This window comes from Hemiscyllium ocellatum, chromosome 47, assembly GCF_020745735.1.
Source record: "Hemiscyllium ocellatum isolate sHemOce1 chromosome 47, sHemOce1.pat.X.cur, whole genome shotgun sequence".
In the NCBI taxonomy this organism is placed as follows: domain Eukaryota; kingdom Metazoa; phylum Chordata; class Chondrichthyes; order Orectolobiformes; family Hemiscylliidae; genus Hemiscyllium; species Hemiscyllium ocellatum.
The window spans coordinates 15,294,748-15,322,152 of record NC_083447.1 but is presented as its reverse complement, the minus strand read 5'-3'; the positions used below and the strand labels follow the sequence as shown (position 1 = coordinate 15,322,152).

Below are 27,405 nucleotides of genomic sequence, written 5' to 3'. Positions count from 1 at the left end.
GTACAACTCAGGATCATCCGATCCCTACAAAGAGGCCATTCGGCCCAGACTGACCCTCCAAAGAGCATCCCACCCGATCCCAGTAACCCTACATTTTTCCCGTGGCTAATGCACCCTAACCTGCACATCTTTGGACTGTGGGAGGAAACCAGAGCATCCGGAGGGAACCCACGCAGACACAGGGAGAATGTGCAAACTCCACACAGAGAATCGCCCGAGGGTGGACTTGAACCCAGGACCCTGGTGCTGTGAGGCAGCAGTGCTAACCACTGAGCCACCATGCTGCCCAAAGAACGGGGGATTCAGCCTCTCAAGCCTGCCCCTGCCATTGAATAAGATCACGACTAATCACAGTGCTGCCTCAAACCCATGGCCACACACAATAAGCAACTCACCAAGCGCTCAAAATCCTCTCCAAATGCCAAACTTGGATCAACTCAATGATCCGGCCTTCGCTGATAGAGACCTCTCTCATTTTTAAACAGCATCCCAGCTCTAAGAATGGGAAACATCCTGTCAGTATCCGATTTTTTTTTAGAATTAGATTCCCTACAGTGTAGAAACAGGCCCTTCGGCCCAACAAGTCCACACCGACCCTCTGAAGAGTAACCCACCCAGACCCATTCCCTTACCTTTTTATCCTACATTTACCCCCAAACTAATGCACTAACCTACACATCCCTGGTCGCTATGGGGCAACTTAGCATGGCCAATTCACCCTAACCTACACACCTTTGGATTGTGGGAGGAAACCCACGCAGACACGGGCAAACTCCACACAGATACTCGCCCAAGGCTGGAATCGAACTGGGATTCCTGGGACTGTGCAGCAGTAGTGCTAACCACTGAGCCACCGACTGTCGGAAAAATCTCATTCCATTCTTGAGCGTACTTCAGGGAAGGGAATCTGTTGTCCTTCCCTGGTCTAGCCTACACGTGACCTCCAAACCCACAGCAATATGGCTGACTCTGAACTGCCCTTTAGACAGTTAGGGACGAGCAATAAATGTCAGCCTGGCCAGCAACACCCTCATCCTGTGAATGAGCAAAAAGAATCGCTGCCCAGTCCCCTTCTATGTTTCAAGATCTCTCATTTTGCCAAACCCTGAAGGTTATATTCCCAAACCTCATAAAGGCATAGAGATGTACAGCACGGAAACAGACCCTTCGGTCCAACCTGTCCATGCCGACCAGATATCCCAACTCAATCTAGTCCCAAATGCCAGTACTCGGCCCATATCCCACCAAACCCTTCCTATTCATATACCCATCCAAATGCCTCTTAAATGTTATAATTATACCAGCCTCCACCACTTCCTCTGGCAGCTCATTCCATACACGTACCACACGCTGCGTGAAAAAGTTGCCCCTTAGGTCTGTTTTATATCTTTTCCCTCTCACCCTAAACCTATGCCCTCTAGTTCTGGACTCCCCGTCCCCAGGGAAAAGACTTTGTCTATTTACCCTATCCGTGCCCCTCAAAACCTCTAAAAGGTCACCCCTCAGCCTCTGACACTCCAGGGAAAATAGCCCCAGCCTGTTCAGCCTCTCCCTATAGCTCAAACCCTCCAACCCTGGCAACATCCTTGTAAATCTTTTCTGAACCCTTTCCAGTTTCGCAATGTCAATCCTGTAGCAGGGAGATGAGAATCAAACACAGTGTTCCAAAAGTGGCCGAACGAATGTCCGGATAAAGACCTCCCCCTCCATCCTGTGGTAGGATCTCAGCTGAACGCGTAGCCCTCCTGTCACCAGAGCCCCTGAAGCAGCGAGGTGTTGGTGCCCCCATGTTTCCAGTCTGACCCACCCCCCCGCCCAACCCCCACACGATATGTTCGCCTCCAGAAACAGGAACCACGGGGGCAATAGCTCATACCCTCAGACACCCGCTCACTGAGAAACACCAAAGTCTGAGCGATGGCCACTCATTCTTGAAATGTCTGTCGTGTCTTGTTCCTCACCACTCCCTCCACCCCAACCCATCACTCCCTTTATCTCCTGGATATTACTGAAGGTGGTTTCTGAATGAAGAGAGAGAGAGAGAAAAGCATCAAGGCTTGTCTGATCTGAATCGGTTGAAAGCACAGCCTCTGACAGCCCGAGAAAATGTCTGTCAGTGATCCGTCATCTAGGCTGGGCCCCTCACTCACCATCACAAACAGCCCAGCTGGCTTCACCCCTTTAATGATTTTACTCCAAGTCAACTGTTTAGCAACAAGGCCTGAGGCCTTCAAAAGAGAGAGAGAGAGCAGGAAAGCCATTCTATTTTACCAACTGTTGCTTGTACTCTCGCTGGACTCAGATTTCTCATTTTTTTGAGAGAGAGATTGGAAGAAAAACACAGATATACTTCCAGTGATTCTTCCCAAATAATGGTTTTTTGTTTTTTTTTGCTCCAGGGAGCTGAGGTAATCTGTTCATGAGAAATCGCGTTCTGTTCCTTTGGGTAATTTTTTCCCGAGTCCTGGCAATTTGGTGTGTTTTACATTCTCTCCCTGGTTTGAGGAATCACGCGCTGAGGTTGTTAGCTGCATCACCTTTGACTGCTTTTCAAAATGGCCGCCCCACCTGGTGACAGAGGTGACACTGGATCCACATTCCCGCCTGCCGCCTCTGGGCCAGATCCACGCACCTTGGCTGCATCCCCGCACCCAGGATCTGTTGTGGCCCCTGACTTCATTGGAGTGGATCACCACAATCAGAGCGGATTACCACAATCCGAGCGGATTGCCACAATCAGAGCGGATTGCCACAATCCGATCCGATTACCACAATCAGAGCGGATTACCACAATCCGAGCAGATCACCACAATCAGAGCGGATCACCACAATCAGAGCGGATTACCACAATCCGAGCGGATTACCACAATATGAGCGGATTGCCACATTCAGAGCGGATTACCACAATCAGAGCGGATTACCACAATCCGAGCAGATTACCACAATCAGAGCGGATTACCACAATCAGAGTGGATTACCACAATCCGAGCGGATTACCACAATCCGAGCGGATTGCCACTCTTCACCTTCCCTCTTTGTCATCGGGTAATGGGCCCGTTTGCTAAACTTTTTCGACTAAAGCTGAAGGGATCCTCTCCAAATCCCTCTGGGTGAAGAGATCTCTTCCAGTTACAGGGATCCATTCCAGTGAAGAGATCCACATCAAGTGAAGGGGACTGGGGGAAACTCCATGTGAAGTGGTCCCCTTAAGTTACAAGGATCAGGTCTGTCTAAGGACCCAGCCCTATTGGTAAGATCGACTCCATGCACAGAAATCCACTCCAGTTGAAATTATTTGCTTTAGGCACAGGATTCTGTTCTGAGTATACAGATCTACTCCAGGTGAAGGGATCCACTCCAGGTGTTAGGATCCATTCTAAGTGCTGGGGAATAGGTTCTAGGTGCTGGGATCCACTCTAGGTGCTGGGGAATAGGTTCCAGGTGCTGGGATCCACTCTAGGTGATGGGGAATAGGTTCCAGGTGCTGGGATCCTCTTTAGGTGATTGGATCCACTCGAAGTGATCCATCAGCAATGTTCTGGGGTATCGCTGGTGAACTGAGCGTCAGTTTAACTCTGAAGGCTCACTCTTGTCCTATTTGAGTGCTGGGCCAGACGGAGGGCCTCAATAACACCTCAGGACACGAGGTTGGTAAGCAGCCCATCCACAGGCACTGGTTTCCTGGTAAGGGTTTACCAGTAACCGTGCAGGTAGCTCTGTTAAATATCCAGAGCATTTATACACACGTTCTGTCTATTACGCATTCTACTGAGCAGAGCTCTTTGGGAACTTTGTGTCAAACATACACCACAGAGTCTCAGAAGGAGCAGAAGGAGGCTATTCAGCCCATTGAGCCTGTACTCGCTTCTTCGAGTGACATCAATACTGAGCGCCAGTCTCCTTCCTGATTTCCATATCCCTCCAAAAAGCCATCTAATGGCCCTATGAAATGGCTCAGTTGACGCATCCTTGCCATGTGTTCCACACCCTCATACTCGCTGGGAGACCATTTTTTTTCCTCACATCATTTCCCCCCCCCCCACTTCATTTGCATATCTCTTTAAATCCATGCCCTCTCATTCCTACTCCTCTTATGAACTTCGACCCTATCCAGGCCCCGTAAGATCTAGGTACAGACCTTCCTGGGAAAAAAAATTCTTTCACAAGATCTGACATCGTTGGTGTAGGCATGAATTAACTGCCCCATCCCTAATTGCCCCTTGAGAAGGTGGGGCGTGAGCTGCCTTCCTGACCCACTGCAGTCCACCTGCAGTGGGTTGACCCACAATGCCCTGAGGGAGGGGATTCCAGGATTTTGACCCACTGAAGGACAGGTTAGGATGGTGAGTGGTTTGGAGGGGGTGGTGTTCCCATGTATCTGCTGCCCTTGTCCTTCTAGATGGAGTGTGGAGGGTGGTGTCTGAGGTGCGTTGCTGATCATTAGATTAGATTAGATGACTTACAATGTGGAAACAGGCCCTTCGGCCCAACAAGCCCACACCGACCCGCCGAAGCGCAACCCACGCAACCCCATTCCCCTACATTTACCCCTTCACCTAACGCTACGGGCGATTTAGCATGGCCAATTCACCTGACCTGCATATTTTTGGACTGTGGGAGGAAACCGGAGCACCCGGAGGAAACCCACGCAGACACTGGGAGAATGTGCAAACTCCACACAGACAGTCGCCTGAGGGAGGAATTGAACCCGGGTCTCTGGCGCTGTGAGGCAGCAGTGCTAACCACTGTGCCACCATCATGTCCTGGAAATTCTCCAAATGCTGGCAAATGGGAAGAGTTCAGTTTCGGCAGGTGGTCCGCCTGGACAACTTGGACCGAATGGTTCACCTGACGAAGGAGCAGCTCGCGATTTCAGATAAACCTGTTGGACTATAACCTGGTTGTCGTGAGACTTCTGACCTTGATCACCTCAGTCCAACACCGGCATCTCCACAGCTATGACGCTGTGAGATTGGATTCTATCACAGCTCCAATCTCTTTTGTCATTCTGTCACAACTGTGTTCTTTTGCTGAGGGTGCAATGAGCAATGTTCCCTTAGATGTTCCTCTCCCAGCCTCTTACACGGCCATACTCATGTTTACTTCAAATGGCCTGTTCTCTCTTTGACTGAAATGCAATAGGACCACTTGGCCTTCACCTTTAAAATTAGAAGATTAGATTACTTACAGTGTGGAAACAGGCCCTTCGGCCCAACAGGTCCACACCGACCCGCCGAAGCGCAACCCACCCATTCCCCTACATTTACCCCTTACCTAACACTGTGGGCAATTTAGCATGGCCAATTCACCTGACCCGCACATCTTTGGACTGTGGGAGGAAACCGGAGCACCCGGAGGAAACCCACGCAGACACAGGGAGAATGTGCAAACTCCACACAGTCAGTCGCCTGAGTCGGGAATTGAACCTGGGTCTCAGGCGCTGTGAGGCAGCAGTGCTAACCACTGCGCCACCGTGCCGCCCACGAAGGAAAGTGGATGAGAAAATCTTCGAATAATTCAAAAGGAAATTGCCGGAGAGTTTGTGAGTGGCATTCAGTCCCTCTGTGTGAGATCACAAGGTCAGAGCATACATAAGAACTCGGAACAGGGGTAGGCCACCTGGTCCCTCCAGCCTGCTCCACCATTCAATAAGATCATGGCTGATCATTATCATGGACTCAGCTCCACTTACCCACCCTCTCACCATAACTCTTAACTCCTTTCCTGTTCAAAAATCTATCTTTGCCTTAAACACATTCAATGTAGTAACCTCACTAGGAGAGTAATTCCACAGTTCCACAACCCTTTGGGTGAAGAGGTTTCTCCTCAACTCAGTTGTAAATCCCCCCTTATTTTGAGGCTATAGCCCCCACTTCTAGTCAATGGAAACAACCTCGCTGCTTCTATCTCATCCACTCCCTTCATCATTTTATATGTTACTATAAGATTTCTTCCTTCGTTCTTCGAAATTCCAATTAGCCCCAGTCTACTCAATCTCTCATCATAAACCTAACTGTCACAACTGGTGATAAGGACAAGCCAGGGAACTATAGACCGGTGAGCCTGAGATTGGTGATGGGGCAAGTTGTTGGAGGGAATCCTGAGGCTCAGGATGTACATGTATTTGCTAAAATGTGTTGCTGGAAAAGCGCAGCAGGTCAGGCAGCATCCAAAGAGCAAGAGAATCGACATATCGGGCATGAGCCCTTCTTCAGGAATCCTTCCTGAAGAAGGGCTCATGCCCGAAACGTCGATTCTCATGTTCCTTTGATGTGCCTGACCTGCTGTGCTTTTCCAGCAACACATTTTCAGCTCTGATCTCCAGCATTTGCAGTCCTCACTTTCTCCTGTACATGTATTTGGAAAGGCAAGGACTGATTAGGGATCGAGGGATCGTCAACATGGCTTTGTGTGTGGGAAGTCATGTCTCACAAACTTGATTAAGTTTTTTGAAGTAACAAAGAGGATTGATGAGGGCAGAGCAGGGGATGTGATCTATATGGACTTCAGTAAGGCGTTTGACAAGGTTCCCCATGGGAGACTGATTAGCAAGGTTCGATCATGGAATACAGGGACAACTAGCCATTTGGATACAGAACTGGCTCAAAGGTAGAAGACAGAGGGTGGTGGTGGAGGGTTGTTTTTCAAACTGGAGGCCTGTGACCAGTGGAGTGCCACAAGGATTGGTGCTGGGTCCACTACTTTTTATCATTTACATAAATGATTTGGATGCGTGGTACAGTTAGTAAGTTTGCAGATGACACCAAAATTGGAGGTGTAGTGGACAGTGAAGAAAGTTACCTCTGATTACAACAGGATCTTGATCAGATGGGCCAATGGGCTGAGAAGTGGCAGATGGAGTTTAATTCAGATAAATGCGAGATGCTGCATTTTGGGAAAGCAAATCTTAGCAGGACTTATACACTTAATGGTAAGGTCCTAGGGAGTGTTGCTGAACAAAGAGACTTTGGAGTGCAGGTTCATAGCTCCTTGAAAGTGGAGTCGCAGGTCGATAGGATAGTGAAGAAGGCGTTTGGTATGCTTTCCTTTATTGGTCAGAGTATTGAGTACAGGAGTTGGGAGGTCATGTTGTAGCTGTACAGGACATTGGTTAGGCCACTGTTAGAATATTGCGTGCAATTCTGGTCTCCTTCCAATGGAAAGATGCTGTGAAACTTGAAAGGGTTCAGAAAAGATTTACAAGGATGTTGCCAGGGTTGGAGGACCTGAACTACAGGGAGAGGCTGAACAGGCTGGGGCTGTTTTTCCTGGAGCATCAAAGGCTGAGGGGTGACCTTATAGAGGTTTACAAAATTATGAGGGGCATGGATAGGGTAAATAGACAAAGTCTTTTCCCTGTGGTTGGGGAGTCCAGAACTAGAGGGCATGGGTTTAGTGTGAAAGGGGAAAGATATAAAAGGGACCTAAGGGGCAACTTTTTCACACAGAGGGTGGTACGTGTATGGAATGAGCTGCCAGAGGAAGTGGTGGAGGCTGGTACAATTGCAACATTTAAGAGGCATTTGGATGGGTATATGAATAGGAAGGGTTTGGAGGGATATGGGCTGGGTGCTGGCAGGTGGGACTAGATTGGGTTGGGATATCTGGTTGGCATGGACGGGTTGGACCGAAGGGTCTGTTTCCATGCTGTCCATCTCTATGACTCTATGACTCTATAACTCTGGAATCAACCTCGTGAACCTCCCCTGCACCCCCTCCAGTGCCAGTCCATCCTTTCTCAAGGAAGGAGACCAAAACTGCACACAGTACTCCAGGTGTGGCCTCACCAACACCCTACACAGCTGCAACATAACCTCCCTGCTTTTAAACTCGAGCAATGAAGGACAATATACCATTTGCCTTCTTAATTATCTCCTGCCCCTGCCAACCAACTCCCTGTGATTCTGTGAAAACCGTTGCTGGTGTATCACTGAGTGCTACAGCAAAGCAAGACAGGGTCAGGTCAGACAGAGAAAGAATGAGAGAGCACAGGCCACTCGGAAAGTGGGAAGTAATGGCAGAATGGGAATGCTCCTGGGCTGATCATCCGAGGTGAAAAATGTGTTGCTGGAAAAGCGCAGCAGGTCAGCAGCAACCAAGGAACAAGAAATTCGACGTTTCGGGCTTAAGCCCATCTTCAGGAATGATCATCCGAGTCCCAAATTAGGTGTAAAAACAGAAAGGTCTGAAGAAGGGTCACTGGACCCGAAATATTAACTCTTGACCTGGATGCTGCCAGAGCTGCTGAGTTTTCCTGGCCATTTCTGATTTCCAGCGCCTGCAGTTATTTAGTTTTCTTTTTTCTGGTTTGGTTGTGCATTCAAACCTCACCGAAGGTAAACAGTTCAACTTTGAAATAAAATAAAATGAAGCTCGAACTAGCCTCAAACACGTAGCCACTGCCAATTGTCGGATAAACCCAACGGATTCACTAATACCCTTTTGGGAGGGAAATCCTTACCCATGTCTGGCTGACATGGTGGCACAGTAGTAGGGTGGCTCAGTGGTTAGCCTCATAGCAACAGGGTCCCCAGTTCGATTCCAGCCTCAGGCGACTGTCTGTGTGGAGTTTGCACATTCTCCCGAGTCTGCGTGGGTTTCCTCTGGGTGCTCTGGTTTCCTCCCACAATCTAAAGATGTGCAGTTTAGGGTGGATTGGTGATGCCGAATTGCCCTATAGTTTTCAGGGATGTGTAGGTTAGGGTGGATTGGCCGTGCTAAATTGCCCATAGTGTTCAGGGATGTATAGGTTAGGGTGGATTGGCCATGCTAAATTACCCCATAGTGTTCAGGGATGTGTAGGTTAGGGTGGATTGGCCATGCTAAATTGCCCATGGTGCCCAGGGATCTATAGGTTAGGGTGGATTGGCCATGCTAAATTACCCATAGTCTTCAGGGATGTGTAGGTTAGGGTGGATTGGCCATGCTAAATTGCCCATAGTGTCCAGGGATGTATAGGTTAGGGTGGATTGGCCGTGCTAAATTGCCCATAGTGTCCAGGGATGTATAGGTTAGGGTGGATTGGCCGTGCTAAATTGCCCATAGTGTCCAGGGATGTATAGGTTAGGGTGGATTGGCCGTGCTAAATTGCCCATAGTGTGCAGGGATGTATAGGTTAGGGTGGATTGGCTGTGCTAAATTGCCCATAGTGTCCAGGGATGTATAGGTTAGGGTGGGTTGGCTGTGCTAAATTGCTCATAGTGTTCAGGGATGTGCAGGTTAGGGTGGATTGGCCGTGCTAAATTGCCCACAGTGTTCAGGGATGTGCAGGTTTGGTACATTAGTCAAGGGTACATGTAGAGTAATAGGGTAGGGGAATGGGTCTGGGTAGGATGCTCTTACGAGGGTCAGTGTGGACTTGTTGGGCTGAAGGGCCTGTTTCTACAGTATAGCAATTCTCTTATGATGATACACGTGACTCCAGGCCTCCAGTTGTGTTTGACACTTATATGACCTCTGAAATGGCAGAACAAGACACTCTGCTCAAAGGACAATTAGGGATGGGGAACAAATGCCCATCTTTTCCAGTGACACCCATGCAAGAACATGTTTTTGTAAAAAATGAGCAGGCAAGGAGGGAAGTGACAAATGAGGGAAGGGGAAATAGGGACGGGGGGAGGTGGACTGGGGGATAAAGGAAGATCAGGGGAAGGGGAAGGGGCAGAAGGTGAGGATAGGGCAGAAGCAAAGTATTTAGCACCTTTCCTGACACCCAAATCTGCTATTTCTAACCTTCCAGTCGTAAAGCCATTTGCTAACAGCTCTGTTTATTGCCGCAATTTATTTGGAAGTAAAAGTGTGCCGTGGAAAAGGTTTAACAAAGGCCGAACGTTTGAAGCTGGGTTTCTGTGGGTTTGGCACGTCCCGTTACTGAGGGAGCTGGAGAATTCCAGTCAACCACAGCCTGGCCGCAACCAGTCAAGCGCAGAGCGTTAATTGCTAATAATTAACTTTGCTAATTGACCCGATAATTGGTTAAATTGATGTTTTTATTACACAGGCAGAGAGGATTTAATGGCTGGTTTCTGAGAGTCTTCCCCTGTGGACATGGAGAGAACAAATCTAACCCCCCCCTCCCCCCGCCAAGGAAAATCTGACAATCTCCAGGAACCTTTCTTGAGACCCCTTTCTTGAGAGGTTGCTGGAAAAAACGTTGCATGGTGTTTTAAAAACTATTCTCGTGAGCTAATTCCTTGGACGTTTTTTGCTGCGATTGACATGCGATTGGGTGACCTTCCTGGGGCCACCAATGGCAGGGCAGGGACAGGGTGGTTGGAGGCCATGTGACAAGAACTCCGGGAATCTCTCTGACTGGATTGGACGATCCCAGAACGACCGAGGGCTTGGTGAGGTGGACATGACACTCTGATGAGCTGTAACCATCGATGACTGACCAACCCCACGGTCACCACAGCACGGTCCCTTGGTTACAGAAACTGCCATAGCAACCAATAGGGGGAACTATGGCAACTGGCGTGTGGGTTCCAAGTAACTGTCTGACTGGCCCCTTAGTAACAGGTCCATGTGTACCATGGGTATAGAGGTCGTTATGCCACATGATGCATGGAGGTTGCCATAGCAATGGATCCGTGTATACTATGGCTATAGAGAATGTATTGCCATGGCGACCAATAGAGGTTACCATGGCAAGAAATCCATGTGTACCACGGGTATAGAGGTTGTAGTGCCATGGGAAACAATGGAGCACGCCATAGCAACTGACCCATGGTTACCATGGTTATATAAGCTGTGGGTTCCATGGTATCAGGGAGGGTTGTTGTTTCACTCAGATGGCTGGTTGGCAGGTAGCTGATGCCAACACCGTGGCTTCAACTCCCACACCAGCTGAAGTTAGCATGAAGGACTCTCCAGGAGACCATCAGACACTGGAGCACAAATTAGGCCATTCAGCCCATCGAGTCTGCTCTGCCATTCAGTCATGTCTGATAGGCTTCTCGGTCCCATTCTCCCGCTTTCTCCCCGTAACCCTTGATCCCCTTGACAATCAAGAACCTATCAATCTCCATTTTAAATATACTCAATGTCCTGGCCCCCACTGCCTTCTGGGGCGGTGAATTCTGTAGATTCCCCACTCTCTAGTTGAAGAAGTTTCTCCTTATCTCCATTCTAAAAGGTCTTCCCTTTATTGTAAGGCTGTGCCTGGGGTCCCAGTCTCTCCTACCAATGGAAAAAATCTTCCCAACATCCACTCTCTCCAGGCCATTCAATATTCAGTAAGTATTAATTAGATTCCAACCTCCACCCCCCACACCCACCCCTCAACCCCACCCCTCCACATATTCTTCTAAACTCCATTGAGCATAGACCCAGAGTCCTCAAACATTCCTCAGATGTTAAACTTCTCAGTCCTGGGACCATTCTCGTGAACCTCCTCTGAACATGCTCCAAGGCCAGTACATCCTCCCTGAGATATGGGGCCCAAAACTGTGCACAATACTCCAAATGTGGTCTGGCCAGAGCCTCATAGAGTCTCGGAAGTTCATCCCTGCTTTTATCTACTCTCCTTCTCAATCTCTCCCGCATCTGGGACTTAGTGACCTTCAGCTTAAACCAGCACCAGTCTTTTTTTCATGAACGAGAGAGAGAGAGAGAGAGCACCCCCATGATCCGGTAATATTATGGCGACTTTACCTCTGACCAGGGCAATTGGCCAGGGGAGTAACCATGGCAACTGATGGGTGTGTGCTACGGCAACTGACCCTTGGATATGGCGGGTCATATCACCGACATGAGCCCCATGGTGACTGTGGGTACCTTAACGACGGACTGGCAGGTACCACGGCAACCAATCCACGTTCCCTCAGGAAAAGAGATGGGCAAAATCAGAGCCTAGGGGACGTTTTGAGGCTAGTTAGACAATTCTAACCAGGGAGAGAACGCAATGTGTATTGAAGTTGGAATAATTAAGAATGGAGATACAGCTGCATATTAGTCACGGCGGAAAATTAAATTACCAGCAGTCTGGTTTTCCAAGTAATATTTAAATAGTCTAATAACCTCACTCCTTTACAGAAGAATGGTGCACTGACAGCTCACTCAGACAGTCCCTAATCCAAGAGGAAATTACACTGGGAGAAATTCAATTCTGTTTCTTTATTCCTGCCGAGATATCTGCGAACGAGCTCCATACCAAGAAAACCTTCCTTCATTTAGCCGTCGCAGTGATGGGAGAGTGGAGGGGAGTGTCACCTGACAGCCCAAAGACCCTCAGTTCAGGGAGAGTATGAGGGCCGTTGCCCAGTAATGGAGGGGGTGGGGGTGGAAAGAAGAGGGAGGCAGTTGGAGGAAACGGGTGAGATTTGACACCCTTCCCAGGGTGCGGGCTGAAGTTCAGGCAACCCTTCCACCTCAGTGCAAGTGGGGAGGTCTGAAACCCTACAGCCCTCCCTGGGAATGGGGAGATTAACCGGCCCTGTGGCGTTACTGGGGAGCTTAAAGCAGCTTTAATTAGAAAAAGTATTGGATTTGCGTAAAGGTCTGTTGGATTGTCTCGAGAGTTGTGCCCTCCCCTCACCAGGTCTCAGTTACTGCTCCCGCTCTCTCTGAGTCCTGCCTGGTCATTGGCAGAAGACAACCCCTTCACTAGCCTATCAAATGCCTCACATTCCTCTGCCTTGTTTGACCAATCCACCCCTCCACCCTCGACTCACTTCACGCCCACTCCCCCACCCCCCCAAATCCCCACACAGTTCTCTCAGACACCACCCCCCCACCCCCCAGCTCGCCAATCGACATCTTCAAGTACCACCCTCTTGTGCCATGTTCCCAATCCAGATGGATTGCCGGGCACACTCACCTGAACCAGGACAAAGTTTTCCTAATTTAACCCAGGGGCGGGGGCTGAATTCGAGGGGGGGTTGTGGAGATGGGGCAACGCGGTGGTTTACTTGCCAAAAGCAACTCCCCACCAATCTCACCCCACTACGCCCACCCCAATCACCCCCTCCCCCACCTCCAAAGGGAAAATGGCGGCACAAGAGCTCAATGGTTAGCACTGCTGCCTCACAGCGCCAGGGACCTGGGTTCGATTCCAGTTTCGGGCGACTGTCTGTGTAGAGTCTGCACATTCTCCCCGTGTCTGTGTGGGTTCCCTCCGGGTGCTCCGGTTTCCTCCCACAGTCCAAAGATGTGCAGGTTAGGGTGGATTGGCCGTGTTAAATTACCCATAGTGCCCAGGGATTTGTAGGCAGTTGAGAGGCAATCCCATTGGAACTATGTGTAGACGAGACCAGGTAAGGACGGCAGATTTCCTTCCTTCAAGGACGTTAATCATAGAATCCCTACAGCGTGGAAGCAGGCCATTCAGCCCATTACATGCACACCGACTCTCTGAAGACCATCCCACCTAGACCCACCTCCCTACTGTAACCCTGCACCTAACCTACACATTAATGAGTCAGATGGGTTTCTATAAATGATGGACTGTGATTGCTATTATGTTAACATGAAATTCCAGATTTTTACTGAATCTGAATTTCATCATCTGGCATGGATGGGATTCGATCCCTGGAATGTGAGTGGATCACTAGACCAATGACATTAGCAACCAACACATCGCCTGAATTAATACAGCAATACATTCTGACACACAGTATAGAACTTCGATGTAACTCATGACAAATATGTAGCGCAAATATGCGCAGGGCAGGGTGATTTTACAATATTGAAACATTCAGACAACAATAACAATTCCCACGGAGTCCCATTCCATTGGACGTGCTGACCCCTTGTCGAGCAAGATTTGTCATTTTTAAAATCTTGTATCTTTCTTTCCAAGTACAGGGACAGGAGGAAGCTGGACACGGGTCTGAGGAGACTAGATTAGATTACTTACAGGGTGGAAACAGGTCCTTCGGCTCAACAAGTCCACACCGACCCTCCGAAGCACAGCCCACCCATACCCCTAACCTAACAGTACGGGCGATTCCCCATGGCCAATTCACCTGACCCGCACATCTTTCCTGTGGGAGGAAACCGGAGCACCCGGAGGAAACCCACGCAGACACGGGGAGAATGTGCAAACTCCACACAGTCAGGCGCCTGAGGCAGGGACTGAACCCGGGTCTCAGGCGCTGTGAGACGGCAGTGCTAACCACTGTGCCACCGTGCCGCCCACTGCTCTTGTTGAGTTCCCCGCTCCCAACATTCCCATCGCATGCAGTTCCCGGCACAGCCACTAGATGTTGTGAACACCCTTCCGACAGATCGAATCCACACATTCCCACTGACAGGGCCCGGAATCGGTTGGAGAGCTAACTTCGGAGGAGTTTCCCAATCCTGTGCCTGACTGAATAGGAACTAGGTCAAGTCCTATCGCAACCGGTACCAGGGAAGGAGTGGGATTGTTTACCCCAGAGAGCTGCACTGACTGGGTCATTATTCAAGGCTGAGATCCAGACATTTCTCATTTATGAGGGATTTGAGGGTCATGGAAGGAAAGGGGACTTGAGGATTATGAGATTGCCCTGATCTCATTGAATGCCAGAGCAGATTTGATGGGCTGAATGGCGTATTTTTATTCATATGCTGGTTTTAATTGTCGTGATGTGGGTGTCACTGGCAGGGCCCATCCCTAGTTGCCCCCTTGAGAAGGTGGGGGGTGAGCTGCCATCTTGAACCGCTACAGTCCATGTGCTGTGGGTTGACCCACAATGCCCTGAGGGAGGGAATTCCAGGATTCTGACCCAGTGACACTGAAGGAACGGCGATATATTTCCAAGTCAGTATAGTGAGTGGCTCAGAGGGGAACTGGCAGGGGGTGGTGTTCCTGTGTATCTGCTGCCCTTGTCCTTCTAGATGGAAGTGGCCGTGGGTTTGGAAAGTGCTGTCTGAGGATCTTTGGTGCAGTGCAGCTTGTAGATGGTACACCCTGCTGTTACTGAGCGTCGGTGGGGGAGGGAGGGGATGTTTGTGGGTGTGGTGCCAATCAAGCGGGGGCTGCTTTGTCCTGGATGGTGTCAAGCTTCTAGAGTGTTGTTGGAGCCGCCCCCATCCAGGGGCAAGTGGGGAGCATTCCCTCATATTCCTTACTCGTATGATGGTAAAGAGTCTTATGGAGACCTACCACACAGCCATTGGGAGTTTCCGATTCCTTCAGGATTGCCCTGAAATATCCAGGTTAATCTCCAGGGTGCTGCAGTGTCTGGGGTGGGAGTGGGAGAGCGGGGTGGGTATTGGGTAGGTATGAAACAAAAGCCTCCCTGCCCGTTCTCTTTGAACACATTTGCTTATTAGTTATAAAAGCCTTGTCTTCTTCCTGATAGGCTGAGGGGAGGTGATGGGACTGAAGAGCGAGCCAATCACGGGAGCCATGTGATGGAGTCTCTGGGCGGATTTGGTGACTCTGAACCCACTCGCTGTTCCACAGGAACTCAAGAAACAGGGATCAGAGGAGGCCCTTCGGCCCTTTGAGCCTGCTCCACCATTCCATGGCTGATCTGAAAATTGCCTCAGCTGCTGCCCGTAACCTTTGACCTCCTCGTTGATCCTCAGTCTCTCGCAGCCCTTGAATAAATTGAACGAGCCAGCCTTGATGGTTGGAAGCAGGGAGGAGGGGAGACCCCCCCGAGGGGGGAATACGCACCTCACCTCAGTTTAAAATGTAATTCCCATGATTATTGACCCATGTCCCCTTGTCCTAGACTGTCTGACTCATGGAATCTTCCTGATAAATCAGTGAGGGGTTGAGGCAGAGGTGGTGCTGGACAATGACATAGCAACCGTGCCCCACTAACGCCCCCGATTGTTCCCGTGTTGTGATTTGAGGGGCACTTGGCATGAACAGGGCACTGCCTCCCACAAGGGAACCCACCTCTTCCCTCATTGAATAATTGTGACTTGTGACCTTGCCCCTCTCAGTCATGTAGAGCGCTCCATTGGCAGATCCATTTACACATTCGCAGGATGGGGGTGTCTCTGATTAAGTCAGCATTTATTGCCAGGAGGGCAGGTAAGATTCAACCCCATTGCTGTAGGTCTGGAGTCACATGTAGGCCAGATCAGGTAAGGATGGCAGATTTCCTTCCCAAAACGACAGTTGTGAATCAAGTGGGGTTTTCCCGACAATGGGTTCAGGGTCATCATCAAACTCTTAATTCCAGATTTTCTTTTATTGAATTCAACTCCACCGTCTGCCGTGGCAGGATTTGAACTCAGAACACTGCCAGGGCTTCTGGATGAACAGTCCAGCGGTAACACCACCAAGCCATCACCTCCCCCGCTTGGGAAAACGTGGAAGCAAAATGGCGGCCGTGTCCATTGGTCAGCAGTGGCTGGAGCCCATTGACCCCAGTCTCCTGATACATCATGCACTGACCATCAGGAAGAGAGGGACAATGCTTGCATGAGTCTCAACCGTCAGTGGAATGCCAAGGAAGTGCTGGCCTTGGCATGGGGGCAGTCTTCCTGGTCCTCGGCTCTTTACTGGGGGTTGAGGCAAAGGTATATGGCGGCTTGCCTCAACCCTGGTCATCTGGTTAGATTTCCAAGTAACAGAGGTCAACCTGGGGTCAGTTAACAACAGGGGAAGGTAGAGGCCTTTCAGCCCTTCCTTGGCCGTTCTATCATTCAGCTAGCTCTCAGCTGATCTATTCCTTAATTTCCATTGGCTGCCCATCCCTCAATATTCTAACCCAACACATTCTAACACGTTTCCTCCAATTACACTTCCATGGGGATGTGGGCATTTGTTGCCAGTCTCTAACTACCCTCAAACAGAGTGGTTTTGTGAGGCCTTTCCAGGAGGCAGTTGAGAGTCAACCCCATTGCCATGGGTCTGGAGTCACATGTAGACCAGACCCAGTAAGGACGGCAGCGTTCGAGCCCTGAAGGGCATCAGTGAACCAGAATGGGTTTTGGAAACAAAGATGGCCGTCATGACCACCATGATTAAGTCAATTCAAGAACGATTAACCGACTTTAAATTCCATCAGCAGCAGGAGTGAGATTTGAACCCATGGCCTCCACATCATCAGCCAGCGTCTGAGGATTACGAGTGATATTAGCACTGGGCCTCCATCGCATCCCCCCCCCCCCTCCCCCTCCCCAACCCCAGTTAAAGTCTGGGGTTGTGGACAACATGGAACCCACTTGGATGATGGTGTCAGGAGATTGCTGGACCCTCGATCGATGGGAATCTTGGGGGAGCCCCGTGGACTGGTCACCCCCTTTTCCAAGAACGCTCACGTCCCCCACGTCGCAAAATTAGGAAACTGAAGCCAGTACAAGTTTCAAGCCAAAGCTAAACCTAGCTGCTTTGCCAAAAGGCTGCTGGGAAAGAGGATCATTTCCTCAGGAACCCCCTCCCTCAGAATGCCCACCCCCAGCTTCCCAGCTCCAGACTGGTAGACACACGTGACTCCAGTCACAAATAACACCGGTGAGGGCGAACTTGGACAGGGACCCGTTGCTGGTTCGCCCCATTTGGTTAACGCACCCTCCTCCTACAGTCAGCCGGCAAACTCCCTTCATAAGTTTGCCTCCCGGTCAGTCCATGTCCCGGCTGCCAGTCAGCCCATCCCCCTCCCCTCCCTCCCCACCACTCCCTCACCGCCCCTCCCCCACGCGCTCTCCCCCTCTCCTCATTCCCCTTACCCTCACACCCCTTCCGGTCATTCACCCCACCCCACTCCCTCCCTTGTTGACTCTGCTGGAGCCCCTCACTCACCAGTTGTTCACCTGTAAGATGGTGAGGCCTGTGTCCTGCGCTAGCTGTTTCTTCTGTTCCTCGGAGGGGTACGGGTGCTGCAGAGGGACACAAGAGGAGACAGTCAGTCAGCACCTCAATCCCTCACATCGGTGGGGGAGGGGGCCTTACCACAGTTCAGACCCAACCTCCAACCTGAAACCAGAGCAGCTCAGTAGCTCATGAGGAGTAATCCTTCAACACTGGGGTCCCAGGGAGTGTTGCTGAACAAAGAGACCTTGGAGTGCAGGTTCATAGCTCCTTGAAAGTGGAGTCGCAGGTAGATTGGATAGTGATGAAGGTGTTTGGTATGCTTTCCTTTATTGATCAGTATTGAATATAAGAGTTGGGAGGTCATGTTGCGGCTGTACAGGACATTGGTTAGGCCACTGTTGGAATACTATGTTCAATTCTGTTCTCCCTGCTATAGGAAGGATGTTGTGAAACTTGAAAGGATTCAGAAAAGATTTACAAGGATGTTGCCAGGGTTTGAGCTACAGGGAGAGGCTGAACAGGCTGGGGCTGTTTTCCCTGGAGCGTCGGAGGCTGAGGGGTGACCTTATAGAGGTTTACAAAATTATGAGGGGCATGGATAGGGTAAATAGACAAAGTCTTTTCCCTGGGGTCGGGAAGTCCAGAACTAGAGGGCATAGGTTTAGGGTGAGAGGGGAAAGATATAAAAGAGACCTAAGGGGCAATGTTTTCACACAGAGGGTGGTACATGTATGGAATGAGCTGCCAGAGGATGTGGTGGAGGCTGGTACAATTACAGCATTTAAGAGGCATTTGGATGGGTATATGAATAGGAAGGGTTTGGAGGGACATGGGCCGGGTGCTGGCAGGTGGGACTAGACTGGGTTGGGATATCTGGTCAGCATGGACGGGTTGGACCGAAGGGCCTGTTTCCGTGCTGTACATCTCTATGACTCTCCCTGGCATCCCAGTCAATGTCAATCCCTCAGGTGTCATCAAAAAAATAAAAATTCACTAGGTGTTTGCTTGTTGTGGCATCTTGCTGTGCTCCAATTATATTTCCTGACACTACAACCCCGACTCATAGCTCAACTGCACTCGAGGATGTGGAAGGTGCCACACAAATGCCTTAGCCAGCGTTGATTTTTTAAAAAAAAATTCCAGCTGGGAGCCAGCCAATTGGTGCTGTACCTGAATCGAACAGACACGAAAGGTGTGAGGTAGGGGGCGGAATGGGTGACTCCTGTCAAACCCATGCCCTGGGGTGGCAGGGGGCTTTAAAGAGGCCTGCAGCCCGGCCACTGAAAATCACAACTTCAGCCGGCTCCTTACAGACTGAATATGCCTTGTCTTTTCTCAACCAACTGAGAGGGTGGTGTCAACAGATGGCAGGTAACATTATGATCCTTTTACAGAAATCTGGGGTTGGAGGACAGAAAGAAAAGATCGGGCCCGTGGCCTTTTCCAGGCCGTCTCTTCGATGGCGTCTCTCTGTTTCTTATCTGACAGGCCTGTGATGGATGAGCCCTGGAACACCCTGCCCCAAACACTGAGCCCTGTGTCACTGGCAGTTGACAGCTGGGTGACGGATGTAGGGGCCTGTTCAGAGAGCGCAGGCCTCTGCCCGCACTCCAAGGCCCGACAGCAGGATAGGCCCCTGGGGGGGTTGCCACGGGATACCGGGCTGGGTCATGCTGCCCTCCCCAACCCCTCTGTTTCCAATTGCAAATAACCGCATAACAAATGGGATCGTGACAGCTGTAACCCAATGTGAACCCTGTGAAAGCACAAAAGTATCCTCAGAGATGGTGCCGGAGAGTGATTAATTATGGTCTTTGGAAGGAGAGAAGCCTTTCGGGTCAGGCTCTGAAGCCATGTCACGCGTGTTTAAAAATAAGTTTGATGTACGTCATTTAATGGCCATCCAACACCATTCTTACAGAGCCAGTTTAACCTCAGGAAGGGGAGGATCTATCAACCTGATTCCTCAAAGAAAGGGACTGTTTGGAGAGGAGATATTGGGAAGGCCGGGCCTGTATTCTGAGGTTGGAAGAATGAAACATGGCTCCCGATGAAGGACCGTAGGATGGTCTGAGGGATGTAGAAAGAGTGTCTCACTCTGACTGACTAGCTGAGGACAGGAACCATTTAGCTTCATTTAGTCAAAAGATGGCCAGGGGTTTCTCCACTCTGAAGGTGGGGGGGGGAGTGAACCTTCGGAATTTCCTACCCCCAGATGGCTGGGGACGCTCAGTCACTCAAAAGGGCGAGAGTGACAGCTTTCTAGGTATTGAAGGATTCAAACAAACATGGGGATAGCACGGGAAATGGAATCATAGTCACACGGTGCATAAACAGGCCCTTCGGCCTAAACCCGTATCCCTCTAAACCTTTCCTGCCCTGTCTTTTGAACGTTTCCCGCCACTCCCACTTCCTCTGGCAGCTTGTTCCATGCACCCTCAGGTAAACGGCATTGCGATGCCTTGGTCTGGAATGGCGGGCTAGGCTGGAGGGTGCCGAATGGCCTGGTTTCTAATGTTTCTAAGCTCAGGGCATTTCAAGTATTTGGTCAGCAGGTTGGATGAGGAAGCTGTCTCCCACAGCTCCCCCGAAGCGATGCTGATCTTGGCTCTTTTGGGAGTGCGTTCCGTTCCCAAAACAGGAAGTTATGGCCCGGTCTCGCTCCTGTGGATAATCTAAGTGGACCTCCCCCTTTCCTGAGGGCAGTACTGTGGGTGGGAAATTTGGGGGGGTGGAGGCTCCACTGACAGACCTCCCTCTTCCAGAAAATCGGAAGATCTCACGACGCCAATCGACGGGAAGAGGTCAAATCCTACCAAGGGTATGGTGCTGGAAAAGCACAGCAGGTCAGGCGGTATCCGAGGAGCAGGAGAGTCGACGTTTCGAGCAGAAGACCCTCATCAGGAAGGATGAGGCACCACAGTCAGCCCCTTTTCCAGCACCACACTCCATACTGTCCAGGGATGTGCAGGTTAGGTGGGTCAGCCACAGGGAATGCATAGGGATGGGGGTGGATCTGGATGGGGTGCCCTTCAGAGGGTTCTGCACAGCTGCAACATGACTTGCCAACTTTTATATGCCCTGAACGGTGAGGGCAAACACGCCCGATGCCTCCTTTACCACCTTATCCACTTCTTATGCCACTTTCCGGGAACTCCAGACCTGCAACCCAAGATCCCTCTGGATGTCAACGCTCCAAAGAGCCCTGCCAATGGAATTTCCTCCTGCATCTGACCTGTCCAGAATAATTCCCTCACAATTTCCTAGATCAGACTCCAGCTGCCACTACTCTGCCCAGCTTTCCAACCATATCGATACCCTCCTCTCTCCTTTTGCAACCTTCCTCACTATCCACAATCCCGTCGATGTTTGTGGCTTTAAACTTACTAATCAGACCACCTCCAGGCCCCAGCAATGTCCCTTCCTGCCTCCCTCAGTATTCTGGGATAGATCCCATCAGGCCCTGGGGGGAGGGAATTGGCTACCGTGAATGTTTCTCCAAACACTCACCCAGCAATTCCTGAAACGAGAGTGTGGAGCTGGAAAAACGCAGCGGGAGGAGCAGGAGAGTCGATGTTTCGGGCATAAACTCTTCATCAGGAAAAGGGCTCGTGACCAAAACGTCGATTCTCCCGCCCCTCGGATGCTGCCTGACCGGCTGCGCTTTTCCAGCGCCACACTCTCGGCTCTGATCTCCAGCATCTGCGGGACTCACTTTCTACCGTCAAGTCCTAACGGTCAACCAACAGGAGAAAACGCAGACTGTCAACGGCCTGTTTGTGGGAGTTTGTCAGTACGCTTCGAAAAATGACCACACCCACATAAATTATTTGAGGGCACCCTGAGGGATTTGAAAGGTGCTATGGAAATGTAAGCTCATTGTCTGGATTCGATTCCCTAGAGTGTGACAGGGTGACTCAGAGATGAGGGGAAGGCGCTGGGGGTGGGGGAGTGCAGTGGGTATAGTGCCATACCAGATCATGGATCCAGACTAACAGGCTGATGCTGGGGGGATTTCAATGCCATTAGTGCGTAGATTTAATTAATTGATGCAAATCTCAGAAAGAGTGGGACTGTGGTCAGTCAGGGTGGGACTGTGGTCAGTCAGAGCAGGACTGTGGTCAGTCAGAGGGGGACTGTGGTCAGTCAGGGTGGGACTGTGGTCAGTCAGAGAAGGACTGTGGTCAGTCAGATGGGGACTGTGGTCAGTCAGGGTGGGACTGTGGTCAGTCTGGGTGGGATTGTGGTCAGTCAGAGTGGGACTGTGGTCGATCAGAGAGGGACTGTGGTCAGTCAGAGGGGAACAGTGGTCAGTCAGAGTTGAACTGTAGTCAGCCAAGGTGGGACTATGGTCAGTCAGAGTGGGACTGTGGTCAGTCAGAGCGGGACTGTGGTCAGTCAGAGGGGGACTGTGGTCAATCAGAGAGGGAATCTAGTCAGTCAAAGAGGGACTGTGGTCAGTCAGAGGAGGACTGTGGTCAGTCAGAGAGGGACTGTGGTCAGTAAGAGGGGGACTGTGGTCTGTCAGAGCGGGACTATGGTCAGTCAGAGGGGGACAGTGGTCAGTCAGAGTTGAAATGTAGTCAGGCAAGGTGGGACTATGGTCAGTCAGAGAGGGACTGTGGTCAGTCAGAGGGGGACTATGGTCAGTCAGAGAGGGACTGTGGTCAGTCTGAGGGGAACTGTGGTCAGTCAGGTTGGGATTGTGGTCAGTCAGAGTGGGACTGTGGTCAGTCAGAGTTGAACTGTAGTCAGTCAGAGCGGGACTGTGGTCAGTCAGAGAGGGACTGTGGTCAGTCAGAGGGGGACTGTGGCCAATCAGAGAGGGACTGTGGTCAGTCAGAGAGGGACAGTGGTCAGTCAGAGGGTGACTGTGGTCAGTCAGAGCGGGACTGTGGTCAGTCAGAGTTGAACTGTAGTCAGGCAAGGTGGGACTATGGTCAGTCAGAGAGGGACTGTGGTCAGTCAGAGGGGAACTGTGGTCAGTCAGAGAGGGACTGTGGTCAGTCAGGGTGGGATTGTGGTCAGTCAGAGTGGGACTGTGGTCAGTCCGAAGGGGACTGTGGTCAGTCAGAGGGCGACTGTGGTCAGTCAGAGAGGGACGGTGGTCAGTCAGAGTTTAACTGTTGTCAGCCAAGGTGGGACTATGGTCAGTCAGAGAGGGACTGTGGTCAGTCAGAGGGGGACTGTGGTCAATCAGAGAGGGACTGTGGTCAGTCAGAGGGGGACTGTGGTCAGTCAGAGCGTGACTGTGGTCAGTCAAAGAAGGACTGTGGTCAGTCAGAGGGGGACAGTGGTCAGTCAGAGTGGGACTGTGGTCAGTCAGAGCGCGACTGTGGTCAGTCAGAGCATGACTGTGGTCTGTCAGATTGGGACTGTGGTCAGTCAGAGGGGGACTGTGGTCAGTCAGGGTGGGATTGTGGTCAGTCAGAGTGGGATTGTGGTCGGTCAGAGAGGGACTGTGGTCAGTCAGAGGGGAACAGTGCTCAGTCAGAGTTGAACTATAGTCAGCCAAGGTGGGATTATGGTCAGTCAGAGTGGGACTGTGGTCTGTGAGAGCGGGACTGTGGTCAGTCAGAGAGGGACTGTGGTCAGTCAGAATGGGGCTGTGGTCAGTCAGCGGGGGACTGTGGTCACTCAGGGTGGGATTGTGGTCAGTCAGAGTGGGACTGTTCTCAGTCAGAGTGGGACTGTGGTCAGTCAGAGTGGGACTGTGGTCAGTCAGAGAGGGACAGTGGTCAGTCAGAGGGGGACTGCGGTCAGTCAGAAGGGGACTGTGGTCAATTGGTGAGGGACTGTGGTCAGTCAGAGCGGGACTGTGGTCAATCAGAGAGGGACTGTGGTCAGTCAGAGCAGGACTGTGGTCAGTCAGGGTGAGACTGTGGTCAGTCAGAGCGGGACTGTGGTCGGTCAGAGAGGGACTGTGGTCAGTCAGAGGGGGACAGTGGTCAGTCAGAGTTGAACTGTTGTCAGGCAAGGTGGGACTATGGTCAGTCAGAGAGGGACTGTGGTCAGCCAGAGGGGGACTGTGGTCAGTCAGAGGGGGACTGTTGGTCAGTCAGAGTGGGACTGTGGTCAGTCAGAGGGGGACTGTAGTCAGTCAGAGCGGGACTGTGGTCAGTCAGAGAGTGACTGTGGTCAGTCAGAGGGGGACTGTAGTCAATCAGTGAGGGACTGTGGTCAGTCAGAGCGGGACTGTGGTCAGTCAGAGGGGACAGTGGTCAGTCAGAGGGGGACTGTGGTCAGTCAGAGGGGGACTGTGGTCAATCGGTGAGGGACTGTGGTCAGTCAGAGCGGGACTGTGGTCAATCAGATTGGGACTGTGGTCAGTCAGGGGGGACTGTGGTCAGTCAGGGTGGGATTGTGGTCAGTCAGAGCGGGACTGTGGTCGGTCAGAGAGGGACTGTGGTCAGTCAGAGCGGGACAGTGGTCAGTCAGAGTTGAACTGTAGTCAGGCAAGGTGGGACTATGGTCAGTCTGAGAGGGACTGTGGTCAGCCAGAGGGGGACTGTGGTCAGTCAGAGAGGGACTGTGGTCAGTCAGAGGGGAACTGTGGTCAGTCAGAGTGGGATTGTGGTCAGTCAGAGTGGGACTGTGGTCAGTCAGACAGGGACTGTAGTCAGTCAGAGCGGGACTGTAGTCAGGCATGGTGGGACTATGGTCAGTCAGAGAGGGACTGTGGTCAGTCAGAGGGGGACTGTGGTCAGTCAGAGCGGGACTGTAGTCAGGCATGGTGGGACTATGGTCAGTCAGAGAGGGACTGTGGTCAGTCAGAGGGGGACTGTGGTCAGTCAGAGGGGAACTGTGGTCAGTCAGGTTGGGATTGTGGTCAGTCAGAGTGGGACTGTGGTCAGTCAGAGGGGGACTGTTGGTCAGTCAGAGCGGGACTTTGGTCAGTCAGAGGGGGACTGTGGTCAGTCAGGGTGGGACTGTGGTCAGTCAGAGGGGGACTTTGGTCAGTCAGAGGGGGACTGTGGTCAATCAGAGAGGGACTGTGGTCAGTCAGAGGGGTCTGTGGTCAGTCAGAGCGGGACTGTGGTCAGTCAGAGAGGGACTGTGGTCAGTCAGAGGGGGACAGTGGTCAATCAGAGTTGAACTGTAGTCAGGCAAGGTGGGACTATGGTCAGTCAGAGGGGGACTGTGGTCAGTCAGAGCGGGACTGTGGTCAATCAGAGAGGGACTGTGGTCAGTCAGAGGGTGACTGTGGTCATTCAGAGCGGGACTGTGGTCAGTCAGTGGGGGACAGTGGTCAGTCAGAGTTGAACTGTAGTCAGGCTAGGTGGGACTATGGTCAGTCAGAGAGAGACTGTGGTCAGTCAGAGAGGGACTGTGGTCAGTCAGAGGGGAACTGTGGTCAGTCAGGTTGGGATTGTGGTCAGTTAGAGTGGGACTGTGGTCAGTCAGAGGGGGACTGTTAGTCAGTCAGAGCGGGACTGTGGTCAGTCAGAGTGGGACTGTGGTCAATCATAGAGGGACTGTGGTCAGTCAGAGTGGGACTGTGGTCAGTCAGAGAGGGACTGTGGTCAGTCAGAGGGTGACTGTGGTCAGTCAGAGTGGGACTGTGGTCAGTCAGAGGGGGACAGTGGTCAGTCAGAGTTGAACTGTAGTCAGGCAAGGTGGGACTGTGGTCAGTCAGAGAGGGACTGTGGTCAGTCAGAGGGGAACTGTGGTCAGTCAGGTTGGGATTGTGGTCAGTCAGAGTGGGACTGTGGTCAGTCAGAGGGGGACTGTTGGTCAGTCAGAGCAGGACTGTGGTCAGTCAGAGGGGGACTGTGGTCAATCAGAGAGGGACTGTGGTCAGTCAGAGTGGGACTGTAGTCAGTCAGAGCGGGACTGTGATCAGTCAGAGAGGGACTGTGGTCAGTCAAAGTGGGACTGTGGTCAGTCAGAGGGGGACTGTGGTCAATCAGGGTGGGATTATGGTCAGTCAGAGTGGGACTGTGGTCAGTCAGAGAGGGACTGTGGTCAGTCAGAGGGCGACTGTGGTCAGTCAGAGAGGGACTGTGGTCAGTCAGGGTGGGACTGTGGTCAGTCAGAGGGGGACTTTGGTCAGTCAGGGTGGGATTGTGGTCAGCCAGAGTGGGACTGTGGTCAGTCAGAGAGAGACTGTGGTCAGTCAGAGGGGGACTGTGGTCTGTCAGAGCGGGACTGTGGTCGGTCAGAGGGGGACAGTGGTCAGTCAGAGTTGAAATGTAGTCAGGCAAGGCGGGACTATGGTCAGTCAGAGAGGGACCGTGGTCAGTCAGAGGGGGACTGTGGTCAGTCAGAGAGGGACTGTGGTCAGTCTGAGGGGAACTGTGGTCAGTCAGGTTGGGATTGTGGTCAGTCAGAGTGGGACTGTGGTCAGTCAGAGTTGAACTGTAGTCAGTCAGAGCGGGACTGTGGTCATTCAGAGAGGGACTGTGGTCAGTCAGAGGGGGACTGTGGTCAATCAGAGAGGGACTGTGGTCAGTCAGAGAGGGACAGTGGTCAGTCAGAGGGCGACTGTGGTCAGTCAGAGCAGGACTGTGGTCAGTCAGAGTTGAACTGTAGTCAGGCAAGGTGGGACTATGGTCAGTCAGAGAGGGACTGTGGTCAGTCAGAGGGGAACTGTGGTCAGTCAGAAAGGGACTGTGGTCAGTCAGGGTGGGATTGTGGTCAGTCAGAGTGGGACTGTGGTCAGTCCGAAGGGGACTGTGGTCAGTCAGAGGGCGACTGTGGTCAGTCAGAGAGGGACGGTGGTCAGTCAGAGTTGAACTGTTGTCAGCCAAGGTGGGACTATGGTCAGTCAGAGAGGGACTGTGGTCAGTCAGAGGGGTCTGTGGTCAATCAGAGAGGGACTGTGGTCAGTCAGAGGGGGACTGTGGTCAGTCAGAGCGTGACTGTGGTCAGTCAAAGAAGGACTGTGGTCAGTCAGAGGGGGACAGTGGTCAGTCAGAGTGGGACTGTGGTCAGTCAGAGCGTGACTGTGGTCAGTCAGAGCATGACTGTGGTCTGTCAGATTGGGACTGTGGTCAGTCAGAGGGGGACTGTGGTCAGTCAGAGCGTGCCTGTGGTCAGTCAAAGAAGGACTGTGGTCAGTCAGGGTGGGATTGTGGTCAGTCAGAGTGGGATTGTGGTCGGTCAGAGAGGGACTGTGGTCAGTCAGAGGGGAACAGTGCTCAGTCAGAGTTGAACTATAGTCAGCCAAGGTGGGATTATGGTCAGTCAGAGTGGGACTGTGGTCTGTGAGAGCGGGACTGTGGTCAGTCAGAGGTGGACTGTGGTCAATCAGAGAGGGACTGTGGTCAGTCAGAGAGGGACTGTGGTCAGTCAGAATGGGACTGTTCTCAGTCAGAGTGGGACTGTGGTCAGTCAGAGAGGGACAGTGGTCAGTCAGAGGGGGACTGCGGTCAGTCAGAAGGGGACTGTGGTCAATTGGTGAGGGACTGTGGTCAGTCAGAGCGGGACTGTGGTCAATCAGAGAGGGACTGTGGTCAGTCAGAGCAGGACTGTGGTCAGTCAGGGTGGGATTGTGGTCAGTCAGAGCGGGACTGTGGTCGGTCAGAGAGGGACTGTGGTCAGTCAGAGGGGGACAGTGGTCAGTCAGAGTTGAACTGTTGTCAGGCAAGGTGGGACTATGGTCAGTCAGAGAGGGACTGTGGTCAGCCAGAGGGGGACTGTGGTCAGTCAGAGGGGGACTGTTGGTCAGTCAGAGTAGGACTGTGGTCAGTCAGAGGGGGACTGTA

The 27,405-nt window shown here is 51.7% G+C and overlaps 1 protein-coding gene across 8 annotated transcripts in view; it reads right to left on the bottom strand.

Annotated features, from left to right (window-relative positions):
- Positions 1 to 27,405, bottom strand: part of LOC132836786 (homeobox protein Meis1-like) — a 407,589-nt gene that overhangs the window by 19,898 nt on the left and 360,286 nt on the right. For all 8 annotated transcript variants that reach the window (XM_060856248.1, XM_060856254.1, XM_060856255.1 and 5 more), the window contains exon 9: positions 17,687 to 17,763. In XM_060856248.1, the coding sequence (XP_060712231.1) occupies positions 17,687 to 17,763 (77 nt within the window). The remainder of the gene's footprint in view (positions 1 to 17,686; positions 17,764 to 27,405) is intronic.